Raw genomic sequence first — 27154 nt, 5'->3', positions numbered from 1 at the left:
TAGCTGAGTCCTTGGCCTTGTCCGCTAAATCCACCAGGGGGCAAGTCTCTAACTCATCAATGGCTTGAGACCTATCGGTTACCCTCTGCTGGTTTAGCTGACAAGTCAAAGACATTCCCAGGGTGTGGCCCCTGTCACATGCTGGCAGCTTCTAGGAGCCACAGGTGAGAGCTGAGTGCAGGTGGGGGCCAAAGGTGGACAAACTATCACAGAAGGAACACAACATGTCTCCCTCTGCTTTCCTTTGGACCACGTCAGCGAGGCCTGGAGGTGGGAGGCTCTATACGCACTACCCAGGCTTGCACCCCAGGGTGGTAACTTTGGTGTTGCTAATACAGCTGTTTCACTTCACCCTCAGAGACGCACTCCATTGCTTCTCGAGACAGAGAGGTGCCACAAAGTGGTGGATTTATTCTGCTTTATTTGTTGTGCTTCCCCGATGCCACCACATTGGCCCACAGTACGTTTAAAATAATACAGTATTAGTCCACTTTAACCATCATGCTTTCCCCCAAAGAATCATGGGAAGTGTAGTTTGTTAAGGATGCTGAGAGTTGTAGCTCCTCCCAGATCTACAGTTATCAGAGTACAGTACTTTAACAATCAATCCCTTTCCCCGGGAAACTCTGGGAATTGTAGCTCTGTGCAGAGAATAGGTATCTCCTAATAACTCTCAACACCCATAAAAAACTACTCTTCCCAGGATTCTTCGGGAGAGAATGATGACTGTCAAATTGGTATAGGGCTGCTTTACCTGTACGGTAGATGTGTTCTCATCTGCTGTCCAGAGAAGCTACAAAACACAACAAAAGTGTGACACCCACCCCAATGCTATAAGATTTCAGCAGGAAGTTACAGGTTATGTGCTGATTGGAAATGAAGCAGTGTGAGCACCCCAAAACTTCTGCAGGCATAAATAGTATTGAAAGCAGGATAGCGCGCGACCGCCCCAAAAGCATCAGGAGCACAAATCATGAAATTACAATAACATCAGGGTTGTTCTTTTATCAGCATTGTAAAGGCGCTGAGCAACAATTGCATGCAAACTTATTGAATCACCAGGCTGCAAATTAGTTTGAATGAAAATCTGTCAGCTGTACTGGGTGCCAAGTGTTTTTTGCACATATTAAAAAATAATAATAAGTTGGGTTTTTTAACAACAAAAAATGCTTCACCTGATGATTATTTTTTAATTCAGAAAAATATGCTGATATGTACACATCTGTAAATCTTTCTATAATGGAAGACCATGAAGTGTGCCTTGGTGATAAACAGCGAAATCTTGACCCCTGTTAAGGTCAATTTGAATCCTCAGGGAAGCCAACCTTTATTCCATAACATCTACTCATTCTTTGTGTCCCGGGTTCAAAGCATTTTCCAGTCATTAAGATGAATGGGATGCCTTAATGTTATTAATGAGTTAAGTAGCAGTGAGTTCCTCAAACATAAGATTAAAGGATGTATTATATTTTATGTGTGCTTTGGGGTCATAAATTTTACCTAGCCCAATGCATTTGCTGTACTTGTGAACGGGGAGCACACCGGAATCCCTTCAAACACTTTATAACAGGCACTTTATTATAAATGTAACACCTAATTGGGGCCCCAACAATCATAAATTTGCTGCGCAGCATATTATATGGCATGCCATCATGATGTGGCTGCAGCTCTTGAGTGCATGGTGCTCAAAACACTTCAAAATCAGTGCTCAAAGGAGAGCTCTGAGGATTCGGACCTTTGGATGTCACCCATACAATTACATTAGAAGAAAACTGCCATCCTGCCTCCTTTGTCCCTACTCTGGTTGTAGGAGTCAGCGAGGATTCATGACAACCAGCCTTTAATTTGAACAGAGCCTGGCACACAAATCTCAAGTCTGGCACCTGTTTTCCGTGCCAGCAGGACTTGCAGATCCAGTGACGATCCAGAAATGTGTGATCTTTTGCCTGGCAGAAAGAAGCATAATGGGGGAAGAGCGTAGCATAAGGAAGCCTAACAAAGTTCTGATATTTCCCATTATGACAACTTTGTTGCTTTTTGGGGTGTTTTTTGTTTTTTGTTTGTTTTTGGAAACATCAAAACTAATTTCCTTGGCTGGTGCACAGAACAGTTGCTTCATCTGCCTATTGGGTCACCCAACACGGCTGCAGTTCTAATGCTTCATTTTTCCAGGTGCAAATCCCACCGAAGTAAGTTTACCTCTAAGCAGGTTGAAACCAGAGAAGCATCTGCATGCATCCTTGTGGGGACCATCACCAAGGTCCATTCAGTGCTATCCATTCTCTTTGCATAGACACCCTCCTCAGAAGAGAGGGACATTGTCAGAGGGTAGGCGATATAATATTCAGTTTGCATAAACACGTTCTACGTTTTTTGTATAGATGCTTTGTATACATTTGCATGCACAGGTGCTTTATTATATATTTATTGTTTGAATAGACGCCATATGCACACACACACATTTATTCTGATTGCACGGACGAGAGAGAGCCCTTTATGGGTGGCGGTGGGACCGGGAGAGTCATCAGCTACTACTAGTGGAAGCCGCAACAACTACAAGCGGCCGAGGCGCGCTCGTCTTTGGGCCCAGCGCGAGACACCTGAGCGCAAGAAGCCCGTTATGCTTGGTCACCATGGCAACAGGTGGGCGGGCTAGCGCAGGCGGAGGAGGTGAAACTTTCCCTCTCTGGTCACCTGACCGGGCCCCTCGGGCCACGTGATCCCTTTCCCATCGTCGCCATTTTAAAGCGGTGCTCCCTGCAGAGGCAGCAGCAGCGGGAGGGAGGAAAAAAGGAAAAGCAGAGCTCATTGAGGCTCCCCTGGGAAGGTGGGTGCGAAGGGGGGGCGGGGAGCGCGTTTTTCGAGGGGGCGTGTATGGGGAGGAGGGAAAAACATCCCTATGAGCGACCGGGAAAGGGGTTGGGGGTCTCCCTTCCCCAGCCTTTTCTCTCAGCAGGCACCCGAGAGGAGGGGGAGAGGGTGGCAGGTTGGGTGGGAGACGCGTGGTGCTCAGCGCCCAGCACCTGTCAGAGGCGTGGAGCATCTCCCCTCGACCCCGGTGAGGTAGAGCTGCCTTACCTCACACACTCAAAACGAGGGGAGGAGTGTGAGGGGTGGATGTTCAGGCGTTAAAGGATCTAAGAGCAGCACGATGTTTGGGGGATTTTCCGCCGTCACTTTCGGAGTTGGGGTTTGGCTCCCTCCTTCCTTACGCATAACGGTCCGTGCACCTACTGCATTTATTGATTTGTATTGGCATTGCTCTTCTCTTGGCGCCACATGGGTATATTGTCATTCACACACACACACACACAGAGAGAGAGAAAGAGAGAGAGAGAGAGAGTTCCCTGTGCCATTCTTTTGGTGATTCCTTTCTGGTGCATAGATGTGTGTGTGCTTTATATATGTTTTACAAACAAATAGGCAGGCTCCTATTCTTCAGTCTAACATTTTTACACACAACCTTTCTTAGCAGTGTTATAGCCCCCCCCCGCCCGTGCCCCTATTCGCCACCTCCAAAACTCAGGAAATGAGTTTCTTTCTCTCTGATCCACCCTTCTGATGCAGTTGTCCATACACACAATTATTATCTTCAAACTGATGAGTTGAAAGACAATAAGGCTCTTCCTTCATCTTTAAAGCTTCAGTTCCTATTTATAATAGCTAGCTATGGACTATAATTTCCGTAGTGTTTTGTAGTCCCTAATCAGATTTTCGCAACAGGTTGCAATGGAGGGAACATAGCTCAAGATTGCCTAGTGGCCAAATGAGAATATTGGAACTCCATAGTCCCAATTCCAATCCTCTAGTCATACCATTGATCTATTCCCATCATTCTCCCTTTAGAGTATCAGTCCTCGGCTTATAGGTTGGGGCCCACTGCTTGCTCACAAGCTGACCTAAGGTAGGTCACAGCCGCAGTACTACCAATATGCAAAAGTATGGCTTTAAAAACCAAGGAGCTGCTCCTCAAATGCATTTTTGGGCTAAAGATCTGATTTGATTTTATTTCTATTCCACTGTCCATTCAAATGAATCCCAAAGTGTCTTAAAGACAATAACATAATAAAATATCACAGATATAGCGTAAGTCCTATTACAGAATTGGCAAATAATCAGTAAAACAATTGCCGTATATAAAATGCTATTAACAAACCAGAAACTGAAAAAATAATCTGAGCATCATAGTTATGGCATAGGCAATATTACATGATTAACAGATCATCAACAAAACTTTTCTAATCTATAAAACGATAACTAAAAAATAATCTAAAGCCGGGTTGTATGTCTAAAAAGAGTGCCAGCCCTTAAGAATGTGCACACACACATTTCTTCAAAACCATTGTTTCTAAGTGTCTTGACATGAAGATTGTATTTGTTTTCCTTTCCTGTAATTCTCCAACTTCAGTCTACTTATTTCCCACACCCACCCCACTTAGAATCTCAGCCCTAATGAGCCCTCAAGCTCAGGGTATGATTCTGCTTTCCTACCAGTTTTCCGATCTCCACGAAACTAGTGTGCTGAACCCTACATTTCACTTACGCTCCTTAATGGTAAAAATTACTTCAGGCAAATTGTGACATGCACAGGATTGTGTTTTGTGTAACTCAAAAAAGCTATAGAATGCTAATAGAACTGGAAACCCTATATCTGGTGTTCTGCTTTCAAAAGTGCTGCAGAGGGAACTTGGTTAAAACTTTTCTCGGCTGGAGGTTGCAACAAGCTAACACTTTCTTATCAGTCTCAATCCTTTTGACTGCAGTGTCAATAGCATACTTTTATAGGTTAAACAAAAAGTTTGTTTGTTTTGTGAAAAGTGAAAGACTTCTGCAAGCATAGTGTAAAAAAAAAAAATACAGCTTTCTTTTATTTTCCGTTTTAAGCATTAAAAAAGAGTGCCTGATTACTTCTAGATAAAGTAGTATTCAAAATGTAATGTCTGGTAAATAGTTTGGCAGGAATGCTCTTTAATTTGTTGCTATAGCTGCTTTTACTTGCAGGATTTTCCTTTTAGGATGTTCTTGCAGTTATGAAGGATGAGGAAACTCTAGTCTGGTGGCTGCAGGTATAGTGTGATGTGAATTTACCTTTAGCGAAGTCAGACTTTGGGTTCACCTTGCCTTGTGTTGTCTACAGGGAGATTCAGATTCATCAGATGATTGGGAAGGGGGGCTCTTTAATTCTTTATTTCTCAGCCATTCATCCAAAATTCCTGCTGCCTCCTCTCCCACCCATTGTTTTCCTCTGCTAGATGTAAAGGACATAAGGCCCTAGTATCTTTTGTTGTCTCTTGTGCAAAAAACCAGTTCTGGGGAGGTGTGATTCAGAATGACTCAAGAAGAAGGATTTAATCAAATCCCCTCTTCTTCAACCCCCGATCCGCCACTCACCTTGGTTGCCTTACCTGATTTTTTAAAAAAGCCATTGAGGATAGAAAATAGCAAAAGAGCTACACTTCTGATTATAATTAAAACTTGATTGATTTGTTACCAAAGCAACTCAAATCGACTTACAATAAATAATCAAACACATACATTGAAACCATCATAAAACAAAACATAGGAAAATCCTCTTCTTATAAGGCAGGATGGAAACATCCTGCCCACTCAAAGAGGCCATTGATATTTAAGAGCCAAATGCCTGGTAAAAAAGAAATGTTTTTGCATGGCACCTAAAGCTATGTAATGATGGTGCCAGGTGATCTTCCTTGTGGAGAACATTCCACAAGTGGGGAGCCACCACTGAAAGGGCCTGTTCTCATGTTGCTACCCTCCAAACCTCACAAGAAAGGGGCACTCATAGAAGGGCCTCAGATGATGATTGCAGAGTCCGGGTTGGTTTATATGGGAAGTGGCAATCCTTGAGGTATTGTGGTCCTGAGCCACATAAGGCTTTGTGGGTCGAAAGCAGCCCTTTGAATTGGGTTCAGAAACTAATTAGCAGCCAGTGCAGTTTGGCCAGGATTGCTGTTATATGCTCAAACTGTCCTGCTCTAGTGAGCAACCTGACCACTGAATTCTGCACCAGCTGCAGTTTCTGAATTTCCTTCAAATGAGATCATCAGCATTGATCTTCTCAACTCTTTTTTAGTTTGGTGAAAACATTCACCAAAGAGTTGCCAAAGAATTGATTGTCTTGATTATTCTCTGCAAGAAAATGCAACATTCTTAAAGACCAAAGTGTTGTGTGGCGCTACAGCCTGTATAGGTCTACTCTGAATTAAATCCCACTTGAGTTCAATATGGCTTGGTTCCAGGTAAGTGGCTAAAGGATTGCAACTTACTCTGAAGTAAGTCCCAGTGAGTTCAATGGATTTCTTGTCTGGTAAGTATGTGCAGGATTATAGTTACCTTTTGAGCTGTCATTGGCAAAGCTCTGCTTCATCACGTGCCAAAAAACACCTTAAACTAGGATGCAGATACTGAAGCTTGAACTCCTCAAACACAGGATAGAATATTTGATCAGTGAAGTATTTGTTGATTTCATTATGAAAATGTTCCTTCTGCTAAGGTGTTTTTTTTTTTCAAAAGAATCCTACTGCTTTCGCTTCCTTTATAGATCCAAATGTTTGTCATTTTTAATCTGCCAGAATATTAAGGAAAGATCTGACAGTTTAATGTCATCTTATTCCCAGGTTGCTATTCTGTTGTCATTGCGATTTTGACTAAGCCAAGGCATACGTAGCTGAAGAAATTTAGTTTTCACACCATTGGTGTGGAATTATTTGAGCTTGTTTCATAGAATAGTGCATGTAGTAAATCATTCTGCAAATGAAAAGCATTCCCTGCCAATTGAATTGCTTACAGACTTTTCAAAGTGTTAAGTACTCACCAAATTTTATCCAGCTCAGTCTGGAATAGTAAGACTTTTTCAGTCTTGCAGTCATGTTTCTGATCAGTTTTGCTTACTAAATCACATAGCAAGCTTGCATGGGGTTGTTTGGTGATACTTTCACCTTAAAACTGTTTGAAAATGTCATAGTTAAAATGGAAGAATGGCATATGTGGTATTCTTGCAGATTTGATTGATGTTAGTCATTTGTACTGATCTTTAGACCATCTTCTGCTCAAGGGTGCTCATTCTTTAGCGTTCAAGTGCTTAATAACTTCATCCTGTCTCAAATTAACATTCTCTTTTCACAGTTTACTGCCATGAACGTTTTCAATTAGCTATGGAGCGGGAACTCCCAGGGCACTTGCAAGAGATCAACAGACAGATGTTCAGATCAAGGAAACTCTGCATTGGTGCACAGGGATGACTTCATCCCTAATCGCCTCTGCTAATAGAGTGCAAGCACAGCTGAGACAAATGGTGAGGTTGGCAAGGAGGAGGATAAGCTCAGGTCCCTTTTCCTCCTGAACAACTACATTGAACAGTTGGAGGTCCATACTTTGTATGGAATATCACTTATGTGTTAAGATGTAAAGCAGCTTTTAAAAGGGGCTGGATGACTTGTGCATCTGTTTAAGGTGCACGAACTGATTGACTGCAACATTTATGCCATTGTGTTCCGTAAGCTTGATGTTTTGTAACACAGCAATGTACGTTTTAAGTTTCAGATATTATGGAAGAAAGCAACAGTATTACAGCAGTAGTCTCAAACATTGGGGAACCGGAAGCTGTACTGATCTCCGAAGCAGTTGTAAGCCCAACTTCAGAAAGTGGTGAAGACCAGAGAAAGTGCAACCCTGACCCACTAATCCAGGTCATCCAAAAGCTAAGCAAGATCGTTGAGAGTGAGAAGTCACAAAAATGCCTTTTAATAGGGAAAAAGCGCTTGCATCCCGATGTGTCCCTGCTGTCACTTGACTCACAGAACCTCCCAGAGATCCCAGGTAAAACCATTGAACTGCCTGCCCTGGGCACGATAAATATAGAAGATTATTATGTGACAGACTGTCCTCCGCAGAATAAAAGGAAGGTGGTTTGCTACCAATGCAGTCTCTGCAAATCTCTGTCTCCCACTCTCCCTCTCTTAAAAGAACACGTGAAACAACATGGCCAGCAGAACGAAGTAATACTTATGTGCTCAGTGTGCAATTTTGCCATGAGAAGCCTAGAAGAGTTTGAAGCTCATGTGAGGCATCACCCAGAGAACAGCAGCAAAGCACACACTCTTTCAAAGGAGCAGCAGCAATGTGCAAGTTTTCCTAGTACCACTTTGCATGGTCCAGTGGAAGGTTTTGTCAATGCCGGCGCTGATCAGACAGCACAGCTTCAGTCTCCCCGTCCAACGGAGAAGGGGAGGCAAAAATGGTATACTTACGAGCAGTACGGCATGTACCGATGCTTAATTTGCAGCTACACTTGTGGTCAGCAAAGAATGTTGAAAACGCATGCTTGGAAGCATGCAGGCGAAGTCGACTGCTCATACCCCATATTTGAGGAAGAAAATGAACAAGCTACATTGCCGGACCCCGCAGTATCGGGTGTTCCTCGCAACGTGGAGGCCGTTGTCCTCGCGCTAGAAAATAATGAACTGGGTCTCTCTGGTGACCAGGCTGTTCAACTCCACATTTGTAGCTCTGAGCAAATGGTGTACAAAACCTCCTCGGCAGAAGAGCCTGCGAAAGAGGAGGCGCTCCTAAGTCAGCCGGCTGCTCTCTCGCCCACAGGCAAGGGAGCAGAAGAGACTCTGTCAGATACCGATCTGGAGCAAGACAACTTGATGACTGACAGCTTGCTTTCCTCTGCCCAAAAAATCATTAGCTGCAGCCCAAATAAAAAAGGCCACGTTAACGTCATAGTTGAACGTTTGCCGAGCGCCGAAGAGCCTGTCTTACAGAAGCCTTACTCTCTGGACACTGACATTGAAGCTGAGAAGAAAATAATCTCTGAGCAAGCTCGTGTGGCACGCGATGGGGATGTTTATCATATGGACAAAAGCTCTGTGGAACTCGAAGAAGTCATAATTGGATGGAGCAGTGCGGAGAAGAAAGATGGCGATTTAAACCCTGGTAGAGCCAAAGCAGCAGATGAAAACGCACCTCCCACCAGAAGAAGAACAAATTCGGAGTCCTTGAGGCTGCACTCCCTGGCTGCCGAAGCGCTCGTCACGATGCCCATCAGAGCTGCAGAGCTCACCCGGTCAAGCCTCAGAGCTTTTGCCGAGGCGAATTCTATAGGTTCAGAGGCTGGGCAGAGGCCAGCTGACAACAGCTACGTCGCCCATTCTAAGCTGGTGACCTCCCTTAAAACAGAGGAATTGGCAGGCCTGAACCAAACGGACTGTGCTTTCATGGAAATACAGAAGGATAAGCCAGAGCTGGCTGAAGGTCCCATTAAAATGGGCATCAGCATGTCCCTGCTCACCGTCATTGAAAAGCTGAAGGAGAGGACGGACCAGAACGCTTCCGACGATGACATTCTGAAGGAGTTGCAAGACAACGTGCAGTGCCAACCTGCAGCCGACGCCAACGTGCTGGGGAGCAACCTGGTGGAATACATCCCCAATGTGGATCGCCCCTTCCGATGCCGCCTGTGCCACTACAGTAGTGGCAACAAGGGGTACATCAAGCAACACTTGCGGGTGCATCGCCAGAGGCAGCCCTATCAATGTCCTATCTGTGAGCACATAGCAGAAAACAGTAAGGATTTGGAAAACCATATGATCAACCACTGCAAAACCCGAATGTACCAGTGCAAACAGTGCGAAGAATCCTTTCATTATAAGGTGAAGTGTTTTTACTTTTGTGTTGGCCGTTTTTTTACTGTTTCTTGATTGCTCTGAACTGTGTGAGCCAGAGAAGTTGCAGCTTGTCTTGACAGGCTTAACTGGGGCAGTCAATTGCAAACAGTCGATGATGGTTGGTTGCCAGAAAGGTCCCATTGAGATTGCTAGCACTGGAGTGTCTGGTGCTGCTCAGTGCCTGAGTAATGGCCTTGGAATCAACGACTGGATTGTTTGTCAAAACCTGTAAGTCAGTTCAGAAGTGGGTCAAGGAAGCATCAGGGTCAGAACTTTATTTCAGCCTCTTCAAAGCTGGAGTTAAGCCTGTAGTGATAAGGCAGGTAGAACTCTGAACTCAGCCAATAGACGCAGCAATTTTGGAAAACCAAAACCATAACATTAAACCCCCCCCCCTTTTTTTAAAAAAACCGAGGGACATAAAAAGGTAAAGGTACCCCTGCCCGTACGGGCCAGTCTTGACAGACTCTAGGGTTGTGCGCCCATCTCACTCAAGAGGCCGGAGGCCAGCGCTGTCCGGAGACACTTCCGGGTCACGTGGCCAGCGTGACGAAGCTGCTCTGGCGAGCCAGAACCGCACACAGAAACGCCGTTTACCTTCCCGCTAGTAAGCGGTCCCTATTTATCTACTTGCACCCGGGAGTGCTTTTGAACTGCTAGGTTGGCAGGCGCTGGGACTGAACAACGGGAGCACACCCCGCCGCGGGGATTCGAACCACCGACCTTTCGATCGGCATGCCCTAGGTGCTGAGGCTTTTACCCACAGCGCCACCCGCATCCCATCTCGCCACCCGCACCCCATCCTAGGGACATACCCTTTAACAATTGAGTATCTTAACAATTCCTATGTCTGAAGAGGAACAACAATTCTGATTGTTATATGCCATTTTTCTTAAAGCAGCTTAACTGCTATACAATAAACTATATAAATAGAACAAATACAAGAAAAGCCCAAGTTATATCATCAAGTTAAAGCCTAATAATAAAAAGTTAGAGTGCATGACTATTCTACCATGTTGGGGTACAAACCAGGGTCTTTCTGCAGCTCTTGGTGGAGTGGCGGGTGGGTGGGTGGAACCTTGTTACCTAGTTATTAAACCAGGTAATGGTAATTCTGCTTTGTGGTGCTTTTCTAAATTTATGGAGCTCACTCAGATTTGGGTAACTGAAAAATCTGCTTTCCCATTATCCCTGCTTGAGTTGGAAACTGTGTTTCTCTCCTCACCCCCATGCAGTTGGTTAGTGATCATGTGTCTTGAGCTCCTCTTTAAAAATCTTCTTGATTTGTATTGTCATTTTGTTTGTCTGCCTGACAGATAAGTAATCACAGGCGATGTTTGGCAGGAAAATAACGAGAGTTCAGTATGGAGGTTCAGCCACTCCGTATTTGCACCCTTTTAAAAGACGGTACTCCTGTTTGCTTTGCAGAGTCAGCTTCGAAGCCATGAGAGAGAGCAACACAGCCTTCCAGACCTATACTCGATGCCGCCGTCTGACAGCCTAATAACCTGTAGCAAAGTGGATGAAAGAGTCGGTACTGTCTGTCTTTTTCACTTGCTTAGTGATAGCATTGGGCCAGTTTAAAAAGTTGAGCTCAACATGCTGGAGGTTCTTGAGAATCTCTTGGCTGTAGCAGTGACTTTTAACTGTTAAAAGCCAATGCTACATTCATATTCCCAGTCGCCCATAATACCTGAGCAGCAGCACTGCCACTGCCAGGAATATGCAGCATTGGTATGCAGATAATGATATGTGCAACCGATATGGTTAGGGGCTGTTAAAGGTAGCACCCGCTTCATGGAGAATCACCAGAGGAAAAGGCTTTTCAGCAGTTGCCACATAGGGCTTTTAATCACTTGATCGTATAGCGCAGCCTTCTGCAGCCTCCAGCCCTCTGGATGTTTTGGACTACAACTCCCATCATTCCTGGTCATTGGGCATGCTGGCTGGGGCTGATGGGCATTGTAGTCTGAAACATCTGGAGGGCACAAGATTGGGCAAGGCTTTTGTAAGGCCTCCTTCCAACTAGGCAAACAGTATGGAAAGAAGCTTGTTCCTCCCTTTGCTACTGTCCACACCTTTTTAGAGAAGCGTGCCTTTTACCTGAAGAGCCTCTGAATCAGAGGGAAAGGGTGCCAGTTTTTCTTGATGATGCACCCCTTCAAAATAAACAGCAAACACCTACGCCCTGCCTCAACGCTTAATTCAGGTTTTTATTTTAAAACCTGGGATTTGGAAGTATGACTTGACTGAACATGTTCCCCCCTTTAATAGCATTCATTAAATGAGAATTTAAGCTTTCTAAAGTAGTTTGGAAACTCTTTGCAGTCAAATTATGACACGATTGCAGGAAGGAAGCCCTCTTGTCAAACAGATGTCGTCTCTATAAAACAGCCCAAACCCAAGAAGTTTATGGCACAGCATCTGTTTATGCACGCGTTAATCTGAGCGGGAACATTTGTTTCATGTTTATGAAATCATCAGCGCCCCTGTTCATCGCGGCTGTGCTAGAACGTTAAAGGGATCTTTCTGAATATGATTGAATTCTAAATGTCTAATAATGTAGGGCGATTGTAATAACATGCATTACAGGAACACCTGCTTTTAGTGTTGGTTTGAAACCAGTCAGTTTGTTACACACCACAGGGCTTGGCCTTCCTTTACTTCCTGCCCTCCCTTCTGGGGATAAAAGCAGTTCAAAAAACCCATGACTCTAAAGCATGTAGTAAAAGGCAGAGTTGTGTTTTGTAAAACAACAAATCTTTGTGACATAATTGCATATAAAATATGGTGGTTTTAGTGATCATTAGGCAATATATTTTTATTTGCCTACAAATGTTATTTCCTTCATTGTTATTCAATTTAGATAAGAAATGGCTTAATTATTTACCAGGCTGGTCCAAGGCAACTTAGCGTCCTAAGACACAGCCCTGCATGGTCCAGGATCAATTCCCAGGACCCCCTGTAATGAGGATGCTGCTATTCAACAACTAGGATCTTGAGAAGGACCTCTCATATTGTAGGTTTTCTTGGGCGCCCTTAATAATAAGATTACCCTAGGTATCTGCTTGGGTCACTTGTGTGGTTGGCCCAGACCTGATTATTTTAAAAGAAAGTATATACAAAAAATCCTGAATTAAATACCTTCCAGAACCAAAGCTGCAAGCCAGATCAAATGTGTGAACCAAACTCTACTCAACTGCTAGTATTGGGAGGTTAGAACCTAAGCAGGATCAGATTGTGCTGAAACAAGATCTGTCTTTCTGCTAAGGAAAATGATTTCTAAAAACTGTGTTGTATGTCATTTAGGGGATAGGATTTCAGTCCAGAAACTTTACAGATGCGACATTTGTGATTACACAAGCACAATGTATGTTGGTGTGCGGAATCATAGGCGGATTCACAACTCCGATAAGCCATACAGGTGAGCATATCTCTGGGGTTTTCTGTTACAGCTGGAATTTTTTTGATGTGTTTTCTTGCAGCTGTCAATTCTAAAGTTAGAACACAGTGGGCGATTTGAAATTGCCTAATTTTGAAGGAGTGTGTCACTTGCTACCAATTTACTCTGACAGTCACTTTAGAATCCACTGACATCATTACAATAAGGACCTGCAAGTAATACATATTGAAATACCTGGTAAGGAGGTTCCTAAAGCAAGCAACAGCAGAATTGGAGCATGCTTGGGCCACATCCCATCAACCGGAAGACTGCCGGGTTTTGCTAGAAGAATGTGGCTTTTTCAACCTGTTTCTTTTAAGCAGCCTAGAAAGGTCTGAAAGGTGGGGTAGAAAATCTTCAAAACAAACAATAATCAGATTTATTGAGTCTTTAATGCTTCTTTTTAAAATTCAGCACAGTTGTCCAGGAACCTCTACCATTTGCATGATGCATCTGAAAGTTTGCCATTTTAAACTTTTAGATGGATAGAGCCATATTGATTGAACCACATGTTTAAGCAGACAGCTAACACCTTCAGAGGCCCTTAACCAATGACATTTTCATCTGAATAGCAGGCAGCGAACATTTACTTGATGACTGCACCGATGGATTCTAGAATGAATTATAATTGGCCAAACTTCCCTCCTTGTCCTCCCTTCCGCAATGCCCACCTCAGAGATGGTCTTGTCAAGAGGCTGAGGTTGCTGGGAACCAATTGCTTCTTTGTTTTCCTTCAGGTGTCGAATGTGCGACTTTGCCACAACCAATATGAATAGCTTGAAGTGCCATATGAGGCGCCATCCACAGGAGCACCAGGCAGTGCAGCTAATGGAGCAGTTCAAGTAGGTAACTGACTGCTTGGCAAGCCGGTGGCAGCTGTGGCCTTGTTAATACGGATACAGTGGTGCCTCGCAAGACGAAATTAATCCGTTCCGCGAGTCTCTTCATCTTGCGGTTTTTTCGTCTTGCGAAGCACAGCTATTAGCGGCGCTTAGCGGCTATTAGCGGCTTTAAGAAAAAGGAAACAAACTCGCAAGAACTTGCAAGACGTTTCGTCTTGCGAAGCAAGCCCATAGGGAAATTCGTCTTGCGGAACAACTCAAAAAACGGAAAACTCTTTCGTCTAGCGAGTTTTTCGTCTTGCGAGGCATTCGTCTTGCGGGGCACCACTGTAGTTTGAAGTTCAGATCACCAAACTTTTGCTAGAGATCTCTCACAAATTGCTTGGTTAAGGGATCATATCTGCCTTTGTATCTTGCTGCTGTTAGAGCCTGGTACTCTGGAGGCTCCAGAAAACCTGTAAAACAACAACAACAACAACAACAACAACAACCCAGAAGTACCAGAGCTCTGGAAAACATAGGGGTCTCCCTCAGAATATTTGACTGTAGATACTGAGTAGTGAGGAAAATGTGCTGCGTATGTGCTTGGCGCACAAAGTCCTGGTACATGAAATGTTCTGGGCATGGTTCCAATTTGTTCCAAATTAAATAGGCCTTGGAGAAGAAAAGATGGAAGTTGAATTTGATCTTTTTTTTCTTTTTCTTTTTTGTAGAAGTTGACTGTGACCTCTCATTCCAGGTCAGATTATTTGTCCATGCTATCCTGGTATTGTCTAATCACTGACTGGCAATGACTTGCCAGCAGAGGCCTTTCTTTGCACCTACCGGAACCTTTTTATTTGGAGATGTGAGGGATTGAATACAAGGCCCTCTGCATGCACAGCATCACTGAGCTGTAGCCCCTTCCTTAGTTCCACAGAGAAATCTGTTTAGCAAGGCCCATGGCAAATACTGTATTCATTTAGGCATGCTCCAGTCCATCTAACCATATGTTAAATTCTGAGAATACTTGATATACTACAAATTTCTTTAACGTGTGCAATTTCTCCCTCTAGCTTTTTATTACTTTGGCGTTTTTTTAATACCTATTAATTCTGTTGTTATTGCCTAATGAGACTATGTATTAGTTCACCATGTTTGACAGACTTTATAGCTTTTTGGGGTAGAAATCTTTAAAATATCACATAAAAATGCAGTGACAGCTAAACTAAAGTGGGATAGAAATCAAAGGGTGTGCTGACCTTTTATAATTTGACCACATTTTGGGTAAGACATATTGACCCCTTCTTCTTTCTCTTAATCTTTTTTCCCCCTTCAGATGTTCGCTTTGTGGGTATGAGTGTAGCCATCCCCCTTCTCTCAAGTCTCATATGTGGAAGCACGCAAGTGACCAAAACTACAACTATGAACAAGTGAACAAGGCTATTAACGATGCAATTTCACAAAGCAGCAGGTGTGTGTGCATTTTAGGGTCACTATTTATACCTGTAATATAGAGAACTATCTTAACAACTTTCATAGCAAGTCAGTTGCTTTAAGCAACATAGTTACTTAAGTTGTTGGAGTCTGGGGGGCATTGTGATTTCCCTGCTGGAAGCTCTTTACACTTGGGGGAAATTTTATAAGCTGTTTAGAGATTTGCTGCACAATAGTGAAAGGGAGGGAAAGAGCTGGCGTACAAGTAAAGGTAAAGGTACCCCTGCCCGTACAGGCCAGTCTTGACAGACTCTAGGGTTGTGCGCCCATCTCACTCAAAGAGGCCAAGGGCCAGCGCTGTCCGAAGACACTTCCGGGTCACGTGGCCAGTGTGACATCGTGCTCTGGCGAGCCAGAGCCGCACACAGAAATGCAGTTTACCTTCCCGCTAGTAAGCGGTCCCTATTTATCTACTTGCACCCAGGGGTGCTTTCGAACTGCTAGGTTGGCAGGCGCTGGGACCGAACAGCGGGAGCGCACCCCGCCGCGGGGATTCGAACCGCCGACCTTTCGATCGGCAAGCCCTAGGCACTGAGGCTTTAACCCACAGCGCCACCCGCGTCCCCGACGTACAAGTGGAAGATGCCAAAAGCAACTTGTACATACATTGAGCCCTGCAAACAGATCCTTGGACATTCTGTATTGCCATTTTCTTAGAATTTGTATACTAAAAAGTCAACTCCTTTCTTCCTTTCTTAGGTTCCCAGGTCAGCTGACTGGGAAGGTGACCGCTGATGGTTTATTTCCTTTGAAAAGCAACTCGGACGGCTTGTCCTTTTCAGACTCCTCTAACCAAACTGCTGACAAAACCGTGAATTCTGATGAAAATCAGAATCCTACTTCCACAACTAATACCTCATGCAATTCAGACAAAACTGCCGGTCTGCCTCACCTTGGCACAGAATACTGCGTCCTGCTCTTCTGCTGTTGCATTTGTGGATTTGAGTCCACCAACAAGGAGAACTTGTTGGACCATATGAAGGAACATGAAGGTGAAATCATAAACATAATTCTGAACAAGGACCACACAGCAACTCAGAGTGTAAGATAGGTGATGCTGCTGCTTTAAAGGGTTTCATAAAGTGCTGTTTTCTTGTGTTCTCTTTACATCACCAGAACTACTTGCTAAAGCGAAAACTGTAAGTAAAAAAAGGCAGTGATATTTCTAACGGTCGGAATGTTATTTATGTCAACAAGAAAATGGATTTATTTCACAAGCTCTTGAAGTAACTGAACAGTAAATACTCCATTTAGGGAAAGGTCCGCTGAAACCATTATCCTCTACTGACAGAGCCGTTTTCAATGCCTATTGCTAATCTAAAGCTTAGCCATATAATAGGAATTTCACACTAATGTGTTACCTTAAGGGGTTTAATCTTACTGCCTTGAAACTATCTAAAGGGGGTTAAATTCATTTTAGGTAATTTTTTAAAAACTGACATGACTGACTACATTTATGAAGCAGCATTTCCAGAAAGGGAGAGGGAGACTGAGTAACTGCTTAGGCCTTATGGTTCCTCACTCAATTACTGCTTCTTCTTTTTTTAGAAAAGATAAAAATATCTGTATCTTCCTGCTGATACAGGCATCATAAAGAAGTAGCAAATTGTTTGGCTTAGGTTATTTCTTTCAGTATGAGATGCTGAGAATGTATAATTAAGTCTTGATGGACCTTAATGGTTCACCAGAACTTTCTCATATCTCTGTCTATAAAATCAGGCATTTCAGAATGCTAGAAGTGCCATAACTTGGATCAGAGTGGGTAGGAACAAGTGGCCTTAGCTAAACTTTGAAGGGAGGTTTAGCTCTTTATCAAATAATATTTAACACGTCAAAATCCAGTACACAGAAATCTGATGAAAACTCAGTGGAAGTTACTAGCTTACCCCATTGTAACATTGTTATAAAATAGCCACTAAAACGACTTCATTCACACTTGTTTCTCAAAAGGAGCTGTTTTCATGCCTTCTAGAATACCTTGAGTTCTTGTCTGTGGTTTCAAGCTTCAGCTGCTTAACTGCCATTGACTTCAGTGGAAGTGCAGCAGCCTCCAATGTTATTTTTCTCTTGAAACTATTGCTATGTTTCATTTGGGTGGAGCCCTCTCCCAGTTCTTGCTGCATTTCCCTTTACTCTGGCAGTTCATTGCTTGTAAGCAGATTTGTACCCAGATACGCATTATTTTCAGACAGCTGCAGAACTTTAAAAAATGTATGTATTATACATTAAAAGCTCAGCTTTCATGGTGCTAATTGAGTTAGGGTCACCCCCTGCCCCTCAAAATTTCTGAACTGTGAAGTTGGACCAATGGAAAATATTTTGTGTCATTTTTAAAGAAGCTTTAAATGTTGAATGCAAAAATATTTCAAGGCATTTTGTAGAAAATCCAAACTAGAATCCCTATTATTATTCAATCTGTTACTTGTTTCTAAACTAGGTGCATTTATAAAAAGTGAGTGCATAAATTCACTGTACAACAAACCAAGTTTATTTTAAATATGAGATTGAAAATGTGGATTGTTTTGTGTTCTTGAGAAATATAACAAACAGGGAGAGATTGAGAAGGTGCTATATTTCACTTCCTGCTATGAGCTCTTTAAGACTGAACGGAATCCAATTGGTCACAAATCTTGATGAAATACTTCTGGCTACTACTGTTACCTTTGTATTCAGTCCTTGCATCAGTATTGTATCCTCAACCTGAAACTTCCGATGTGCTTAGAAACAGGAAATTATTGGGCAACTATTTAATAGCTGAGATCATACAAAGCGTTATCAACATTCCACCTCCTATCTATTTACTGCAATTAGTTGAAAGCTTGGTAAAAATTACTCGGTTTATTTTAAATGTTTCATTTCAAAACCATGGCGAAGGCTCTTTGTCACAAACCTTTACTTTGTTTTGTTTTTTCCTTAATGGATCATGCCTGTCTGTTACACTACAAGAAAATTGTGAAACCACGAGCTTATAAAACTAATTATATTTTTATTGAAGTGAAGTATTGATTTTTAGGCATGTAAAGCTTTTTGCAGGAATACAATATGTGAAGAACAATTGAAATGAATTGGGGAGGCCAGGCAAAGTGCATATGTATTCAGAAGATTCTTTTCTTACCATTTTGTATATGTAATCTTCCATTACTGTGAAATAGTAAAGGGAAGTATTTTATTTTTATTTTTTTAAGCAAACTAACTATAGTCTCAATACTTAAAAGTTTGATATTACCTTCAGTTGCACAAGAAAAGCATCCTTCATACTGACACTTTTTTTTCCTTTTCATTTTAAAGCCCACAGGTTGCTATCAGTTCACTCTTCAAATTTACACTCTTGCCATGTAGCAGACTTTAGGCTGAAAGCAGTTTGTTGATCATGTTACCTATCTTGGAATGTGAGCTGTTTGGATTTAGGGAGTTTTTGTTTAGAGCACTTTTTCAGACATACAGCATGTCTTCCCTCTGTTTTAGGATTTTAAAAAGATAAACACATACTGCTAACTATAGTGTTTTATTTCTTCCCCTGCCCCCATTTAATTTATGGAGAAGCAGATTCAGTGCTCTGTTCTGTTATGGGCGAAAAGCTTCCATTTATACTTCTGGCTGCAATTCCAATATACACTTGCTTGAGAGTAGATTGCATTACACTTGCATTATTCCCATAGAGATGTGCTATGGATGACATCCTAACAATGTTCATCCTGTTGTTCTCAATGGGAGAAAACTTTCAATGGATCAGCACTGCACTTGTTTGGGCTGGTTAGAATTAATTTAGCGTGTGATACAGGCTAGCAGTAGGAAGAAGGGCATGAGGGCAATGGGATCACAGCTACCCCACTCTTAGGCCCACTGGGCATCTAAACATAAAAAGTAATATTTACATAGGACTGGCAAACACACAATTAAATAATTGCAGGTCCAGATTATGATCTTATTATTCTAGGAAATGTTTACCTGTGTGGTTTGGGCTTTCATGTGCTTTGGCACATGTCCAACTGATGGGCATTTTGGTTGGTGTAGAGGTAAGATTAGTAGACAGGGCATGGGGTGGGATGATTCTCTTCTCTTGTTTCCCATCCCCATAATCTGACCATATTTTATTTTTCTTAACCAGCCCTTTGACTGTGGCATAAGCAACTTATTTGGAAACATGGTGTTGGAATCAATGGAGCTTGCTTCCAATTAACTGTGGCTTCAACAGCTTCACCAATAGAGGCTGTATTCCTTGTTCTTAGCTTGAAAAAACATTGTGGCATTCAGCTAGTTGCTGCATTTTTAAAGCACTTATTTAATCATTTAAAATGAAAATGTACAGTTGGTGCTCAAAGTAATGTTAAAATATATTTAATAGAAATGTGCATTTGATATTCATGGGCATGGGTACATATATTTTTTTAAGAAAAAGGAATTGTAATACTATGGCACTGTTTTTTATAGCCAAAGTATAAAACTTTTAGAAAACTGACATGTCAAAGACTGTAGACCTTGCATTATCTGACTGACAGGATGACTTACTTTATAAGATACTTTCCCGCACATTAAGCTGCATGCCTTAAGTTCTCTCTAGGTTTGTCTTGTTTGGAAACTACGGAAGCAAACTTTGTAGTACAACTTTGACTACCTTCTGAAATACTGTACATTGTTAGAATAATTTATTTTGCTTTACAGAAGTTTTGTCATGTATTGACTAATTGTATTTTGGTAATAAACTCCTTTGTTAAACACATCAATATTGTGCTCTCGATTGCATATGCTTTACTGAACACAAGAAAGTTAGCTTGTAAATATAGCCTTTCTCTTTGTTTAAAAATGCACACATATACCGAAACATACTAAAAGAGCCAGTGTAGAGTATTGAATAAAACCTGGGCTATGAATCAGTGAATCTACAATTCAAAACATTGCATGAACTCCCTAAGTTTCCTGAATTGCTTATCTAGGTTACCCTAAACCTCCTCCCCGCCCCCAATATGGGGTGACCTACTTTAGCAGGTGGTTCTAAAGAATGGCTGTGATAATATATAACGAGACTCTTGAACCAAAGCACTATATAAATGCTGTTTTGTATCACCTGCATTCCTCCCAAGCCATATACTGACCATGGATGGTGATGCCTTTGAGGCTTAATTAAACCACCTGTTTGTGTTGTCTGCCTAGGACAACAAAGGGAGGGCAATGGGCCTACTGAGGATGCTCTGTGTTCAGTGAGCTGTGAGCCGTAAACTGAGAAAGGGATATGCTTCCTGTTTTTCTAGTGAGCCTAATTTAGCACTTTGCTTTCATGTATGATAGGCATGTAAAAGTTGACTATGAACTGAATTATAGTTGTCATGTTAGGGGATTCTTCAGCTAACTTTTTTTAATTCTCAATTACTACATGTGTCAGAGCTTTGCAATATCTGTAAAAACACATTACTATTGTCTGTGCATACCTTACCAGTTACTTGGGACTTTCTTGTGTAAGGCAGTCTCCTGAGACAAACTTGATTGGTCACAGAGAGTAAGAACACAAAGGGAGACGGATGTTCTGATCACCATTTCCGTGTTCTATGCCACAAGCTCTCACAAACTAAACATTTGGCAGAAACGTGATGCAATTCTATTTAATTTGGGGGGAAAGTATATCCTATCTTCAAGGTGGCTTATAATTTCAATTAAAATCCCTATAAACAAAAACAAGTAGTTAAAAATAGTCAAATATGGTTGAAGTGAATTACTATTTAAAAACAACAACACTTGAGTGAATGGGACAAGTTTGGCTTGGCATCCCAAAGCTATTCATGATAGAGCTGGTCTAATCTCCTTGGAGAGCAAATTCCGAGCCAGGAAGCCTCTTTGAGATAATCCTCTGGTAGCCACCAACTTAATCCCTGAAGAAAAAGAGTATTAGAAAACCAGTAAGTAAAGAATATAAATAAATGTTAAAGCATATCTAGCAATGAAGTTCTGCACTATATTCGTGGGCCTAATTCTGCTCTATTAGTCCCACAATACCGAGTCACAAAGGTTTGAACATTTTCATGAATCATACTTGCCCAAGCAGAGTACAGTATTAGGTTCAAGGAACTTTGCTAGATGGGTGTGGCTCATTTTTCTCCTTTAAGAACTGCCCTGCTGGATCAGACCAAAGACCTATCTCATACAACACTTGGTTTTTGTTTTGCCAGGTATTCCCAAACTGGTCCATTCAGGTGGCCTGTGGTGTGTATGTGGCTTTGTGGTTGAAGATGGGAGATAGCACAGCACATCCATTGCATTAAATGTTCATAGTGATACTTAATTTTTATTTTATTTTATTCCTTACATTTCATTTTATTGTATTGAAATCTGAATTCTATAGAATCCAAATTGTACTACAATAAACCAACAATATATAGGAATTAAAAGAAGCAATGAAAATAAAAGTAAAAATCATAGCGTCTAGCACAGTGCATTACACTCGCTACAAGAGGCAGAAACATTAAGTGCTACACGAAGCCCTCAGCAGTTTTCAAGTGGTCCATGGCAGAAAAAGTTTGGGAACCACAGCCCTAGGAAATAAAATGGGGGCATGAAGAAAACAGCTGTTTGTCCTCCAGTATACTGTCTACTGGAGCCCTTGAGACAAACGGAGATGTGGGGGGATGGAAGGCCTTTAATATGTATTCATTTACTGCATTTATATTCCTCATTTTTCTCCATAAAGCTCAAGGTGGCTTATATGGTTATCCCCCTCTTATTACTAGACTTTGAAAATTACAGTCGGCGGCAGCTAAGGAGCTGGGCATCTAGGAACATCGTTTTAATTATTAAAAACTGTGGGGAATGCCAGTACATCCTAGTGGTCTGACATAAGGTTACCAGACGTCCCCGTTTCCTGGGGACAGTCCCCGGATTTACAAATTGGTCCCCTGACAAAATCCATCTATTTAGTAGGAAATTGAAAAGTGTCCCAGGATTCATTGAAAAAAATCTGGTAACCTTAGTCTAACAGGATATGAGAATGATGACAGTGGAGACTGCACTGCATCAGCAAAGGATGAACTGATAGATTTAATCGAAGTGGGAAAGGCGTCCTCTGAAATGAAAGTGACAGAAAAATAACCTGTTTATTCCTGCAGACTTTTCTTTCCTTTTTTTAATACTGTTTTTATTTTCATGGTACTGAAGATAAATTTTGAGAAAACAATTGTTGCAACAGTAAACAACAAGTAACTTGTCCTGATAAAATTACAGACTTTTATCATGTCATGTGTTGAAAGTTTCGTTTGGTTACTCTGAGCTGCATAGGACTGAGCTGCAACAATTGGAAGTGTCTCCGAAATGATCCAGTGAAACCAGAAATTCCTTTAGCCTCCATCTTGGTGCAGAGGTAGCACATGTGGTGCCCTCCATATGTTGCTAGGCTGAAACTCCCATCATCCCACTCTGAATTTCAGAAGGAGGGTCTCTTCCAGCCCTACCTGGAGATACCTTTGGGGATTGAACCTGGGATCTTCTACATGCAAATCTCAGCCACTGAGCTACAGCCCTTTAGGGGACTTGGTGTAGACTGAGTTTCCTGACTGGCAGCAGCTCTCCAGGGTTTCAGAAGGGGATCTCTCTCCCCAGCTGTACCTGGAAATGCCAGAGATTGAACTTGGCACCTTCTGCATGCAAAGCAGACGCTCTACCACCTGAGCTATGGCCTTTCTCCAAAGACATACAGGAACACAGGAAGCTCCCTTATACAGAGTCCGACCAATGGTCCACCTAGCTCAGTGTTGTCTACACTGACAGGCAACAGCTTTTCAAGGTTTCAGTCGGGGAGGGGGTCTCTTCCCAGCCCCCAAACCCAACCCTTATCTGGAGATGCCAGGGGGCACTGAACCCAGAGCTTTCTGCACCCAAAGCAGGTGCTCTCTCTACCAACTGAGCTGAACGCCACACGTGCCCTTTATGGCCTCACAGTCTCTCTCCGCGCAACCTACCTCACAGGGTTGTTGTGAAGATCAAATCAAAAGGGGGGGGAGTGTGTGTTCGCCACCTTGAGCTCCTTGGAGGAAAATGTGGGTTTTAAATACAAATCATGAGGGACAGAGGGGAGGAGGGGGCGTCGGGAAACCCCTCCCCCTAGAACCCCCCCCCCACAAACCCCCATCTCCCCATCCTCCTCTTTCGTGCCCACACACCTCTCCGCCTCAAAGAGCCCCTCTCTCCCCCCCCCCCCGCCTCACAAGCGGGAGGCGCCTCGCTCCGCCATCGCCTCCCGCCTCCCTTTCCCTCTCCCGCCTTCGTCCCTGAGGGAGGCTGAGGCGGCGGCGGCTCCATTCCTCCCTCCGTGACACACCGGGGCCGTCACCGCATGTCTGCCCGCCCCCCCCGAGTAGGTAAGGGGCTTCGGGTGGGGATGGGGGAAGGGGGTCCCCTCAGGGCTGGCGGGCACACGCTTGGCCCCGGAGAGGGAGGCCAAAAAAAATATAAAAAGGACGAGGCCGTGCTGGCGGCTGAGGGGACGACGACGAGGAGGCCTAGGCCGCCCCGCAACGCCCCCCCTCCCCAGCCCCTCGTGGGTGCCTCGCCTGGCCCACCCAGCGCACCCTGAGGAGGCTTCTTCCTCCATCCCCGCTTCCCCGCCTTTCTCCGAAGGACGCCGTTTCTTGGCACAAATCTCAGCCCCTCCCAAGGCGGGGGGACGGGAGAGAAGAGGAACGACGCCTGTATATACATTGTTCTAATTCTGTCGGTGTTTGTGTTTTTAAAACGGTTTTCCTCCTTCTCTCCCCCGCCCCACCCCCCGCCTCTATGCTTTGAGCTCTTTCTGTTTTATCTGCAAGCCGCCTGGAGCCCCTGCCAATGGCGAGCGGGGGAGAGACTGGTATCGAAATAAATAGGAACAGGAGATGGAGGCTCCCCAGACAGACAAAACAGACAAGTGTGCCTGTTTTTATGGAGGGTTTGGGTTTGGGGAAAATAATGCACTGGCGACACTTTTCAGCATGCCACCTGTCTGTGCATGGCGATATTGGTTTGCAAGGGGGGGGTATGGGGTCCCACCACCCCAGCTCAGGGGAGAAGCATCTACTTGGCATACTGAAAGGCCCAGGTTCAGTTCCTCCCCAGAATCCTGGAGAGATGCTGCCAGCCAAGGTAGATAGCACTGAAGCAGATGGGTCATGGATCTTGCTCTGTATAAGGCAGCTTCTGATGTTCCTAAGGTCCCAGGTTCAACCTGTGGCATCTCCAGGTAAGCCTGGGAGAGATACGCTGCGTGAAACCCCTGGGAAGCCGCTGCTAGTCACTGTAGAGCGCACAGAGGTAGATGGTGCATTGGTCTGACTCTGCATAAAGAGGTTTCTTATGTTCGTATACAGTGGTACCTCGGGTTACATACTTAATTTGTTCCAGAGGTATGTTCTTAATCTGAAACTGTTCTTAACTAGAGGCGCGCTTTCGCTAATGGGGCCTTCTGCTGCCGCTGCGCCGTCAGTGCACGATTTCCTTTCTCATCCTGGGGTACTAGTTCTGGGTTAGTGGAGTTTGTAACCCAAAGTGTTTGTAATCCGGAGTGTTTGTAACCCGAGGTACCACTGTATGTCTTTGGGGTCAATGGAAGAGCATCTGCTTTGCATGCAGGTCACATTGAGTTCAACAGGACTTGTTCCTGTACATGTGTGTATAATTCATGTAATGAATTTTGGAGTTGACCCGTTTTTTTGAAAATTCGATAATAGCCGTATTTCCACACACTCCTTTCCCCACTGCTTGGTCTGGTGGTCATGTTTATTTGATCACCCAGGCTAACAAACCCACATTTATTCAGTGTGTGTGTGTTTCCTTTCTGGCAAAACTAGAAAAGACATGCTGCCTTACCCTGGAGTCATAGTGTTAGTCCATCTAGTTCAGTATTGTGTACACTGACTGGCAGTGGATCTCCAGGATTTCAGACAAGAGTCTCTCTTGGCTGTACCTGGAGATGCTGCAAATTGAACCAGGGATCTTCTGCATGCTCCACCACTGGCCCACCCCACAACTCAATGGGATTTACTCCCAGGTAAGCATGTATAGCAGGGCTGATGAACCTTTGCCTCTCCAGAATGAACCTTCGCCTTTTTGGATTACAGCTCCCATCAGCCTTGACTATTAAGATGTAGGCTGTGGTTGATAGGAGATGTAGTTCAGTATCATCTGGAGGGCCAAATGTTTCCTGGCCCTGATGACTAGGATTGTAGCTTTGTTGTGTCAAATGAAGTAGACTCCAGTCCATTAAAGTTTCTGCCACAGTAAATCTGTGGTGCCCTGCATACTATTTTTACTGTGGAGAGATAGAACATATATCTCCTTATATCAAGTTTTTATTCCACTAATAACTGCTCTCCCTCCATGCAGATCAGGGTAGCAAACGTTCTTCTTCTACTTCAACAGTCTGGCGGCCCAACAACAACCCTGTAAGTTAAATTAGGCTGAGAGAAAATGATGGACCCAGGTTCAGTCTGAGGGGAGATGGGGCTCCTTGTGCTCATCTGATTTACATTGGAGCTGCTCTCATGGAAGTTGCAAACTGTACCACTTGCATTTTCATGAGCTTAAAAATATTTCTATCTGCTACAGAGACAGGCACATCAAGAGCCCCCTAAAATATTAGGAAATTTGCAAGCATTCATACTTTTGAATGATACTCTTAAACTATTCCAATGGGGAATAAATTAAATGAGCTATGTTTTACTCTGTGTCCTTTGCACTGTTATCTGCAAGTTATCTCAAATGGTTCTGTGCATTTGATAATAAAATATTTATTTTGCTAATTTATTTTTGACAAGTTGAAACAATATGATTATTTATTCTTGGATATTTTGCAAAAATAGCAAGACGGTAATTTAAGTGATGCTTTCCTGCTATCTGTGAAATATATAGCCATATATTTTTGCATACATTTTAAGGGTGTTAGTAATGATAGAGTGTTAAATGTTTAATTGCTTCCATATTACTTTATGTATGTATATTTAGGAACCAGCGCAAAGTATAATGTGTGAATATTACTGACATCATGACAGCTGTTAGACAGAGAAAGGGAATAAAAGCCACAGAAGTTCCAGAAGAGAGTGTATTCCACGAGAAGAACTGGAAACTTAATGGGAAAACTCTAGCTGGTAGGTCACGGTTATCCTTGTTCAATGTACTTAAGCTATAACTGCATGTGTAAGTAGAAAGAAAAATGGGGAAACCAAGAATGGTTATTATTCCAATTGAATTACATGGCTGAGTTTAGCCATTATTAGGATTCACCCAAGTTCATTCTCTACTGGCATTTAAAGCTATCTTTGACTTCATGTATTTCCAGGATGCAGTTATATTTAGGGAGCTATGTTTTGATTTCTTACTTTTTGCCTACAAAATATTTCATGCAAATATTTTTTTATTTGCAAATAAAGTTCAAGTAGCTTATCACAAACCCTAACTAGTTAGCACATAAAATATAATTTCTACTCAGTAGGCTAATAGAAATTAATGGTTTTCTGTTGGGTACGTTCATTAATCTTCTTATAAGTCAGTCACAGTTCTAGTATTTTTAGTTCACTGAGTTTGATGGGTTTTCTAGAGTTTGGTATTGTGCTGCCCATATATCAAAACTAGAGAAGGTTGGTCTTTGTTTCAAATAACATGATTAATTGGGAAATCTGAGAAGAGGAATTGATTTGAAACCAATATAGTCTACATGGAGGAATAACTCTAAATGTAGTTATGGGCTGTAT

At 42.9% G+C, this 27154-nt stretch overlaps 2 protein-coding genes and 1 long non-coding RNA gene across 15 annotated transcripts in view; 2 read left to right on the top strand and 1 right to left on the bottom strand.

Annotated features, from left to right (window-relative positions):
• Positions 1-2650: 2650 nt before the first annotated feature.
• Positions 2651-20169, top strand: ZNF507 (zinc finger protein 507). Of its 9 annotated transcripts, none has more exons than XM_083451851.1 (9): positions 2687-2827; positions 7144-7312; positions 7555-7836; positions 7984-9674; positions 11118-11223; positions 12999-13113; positions 13869-13973; positions 15292-15426; positions 16149-20169. In XM_083451851.1, exons 3-9 carry the CDS (start codon positions 7566-7568, stop codon positions 16498-16500), a joined length of 2775 nt encoding a protein of 924 aa, XP_083307977.1. In that variant the 5' UTR covers positions 2687-2827; positions 7144-7312; positions 7555-7565; the 3' UTR covers positions 16501-20169. The 9 variants fall into 9 exon arrangements, with proteins under 9 accessions (XP_083307970.1, XP_083307977.1, XP_083307971.1 ...); XM_083451847.1 differs by adding an exon at positions 5016-5066 and having other exon boundaries at positions 2745-2827; positions 7555-9674; XM_083451852.1 differs by lacking the exon at positions 13869-13973 and adding an exon at positions 5016-6325 and having other exon boundaries at positions 2751-2827.
• LOC310682785 lies at positions 16487-23514 on the bottom strand. Of its 2 annotated transcripts, none has more exons than XR_014514153.1 (3): positions 23393-23514; positions 20881-22500; positions 16487-16586 (listed from the first exon to the last, which is right to left on the bottom strand). It is a non-coding gene; the product is annotated as an uncharacterized lncRNA (long non-coding RNA). The 2 variants fall into 2 exon arrangements; XR_014514154.1 differs by having other exon boundaries at positions 16497-16586; positions 20876-22500.
• A 177-nt stretch (positions 23515-23691) lies between these two features.
• Positions 23692-27154, top strand: part of DPY19L3 (dpy-19 like C-mannosyltransferase 3) — a 37023-nt gene continuing 33560 nt past the window's right edge. Inside the window, exons 1-3 of one of the 4 annotated variants that reach the window (XM_083451878.1) lie at positions 23692-23791; positions 25827-25954; positions 26409-26551. In XM_083451878.1, coding sequence (XP_083308004.1) covers positions 26449-26551 — 103 coding nt within the window. In that variant the 5' untranslated portion in view covers positions 23692-23791; positions 25827-25954; positions 26409-26448. Of the gene's footprint in view, positions 23792-25795; positions 25955-26408; positions 26552-27154 lie in introns of all 4 variants that reach the window. The other 3 variants (XM_083451875.1, XM_083451877.1, XM_083451876.1) reach the window with 3 other exon arrangements.

Source organism: Podarcis tiliguerta, assembly GCF_965153285.1.
Source record: "Podarcis tiliguerta genome assembly, chromosome: 8".
NCBI classification, from domain to species: domain Eukaryota; kingdom Metazoa; phylum Chordata; class Lepidosauria; order Squamata; family Lacertidae; genus Podarcis; species Podarcis tiliguerta.
The sequence above is the reverse complement of the archived record's forward strand: the minus strand, read 5'-3'. Positions and strand labels throughout refer to the sequence as shown.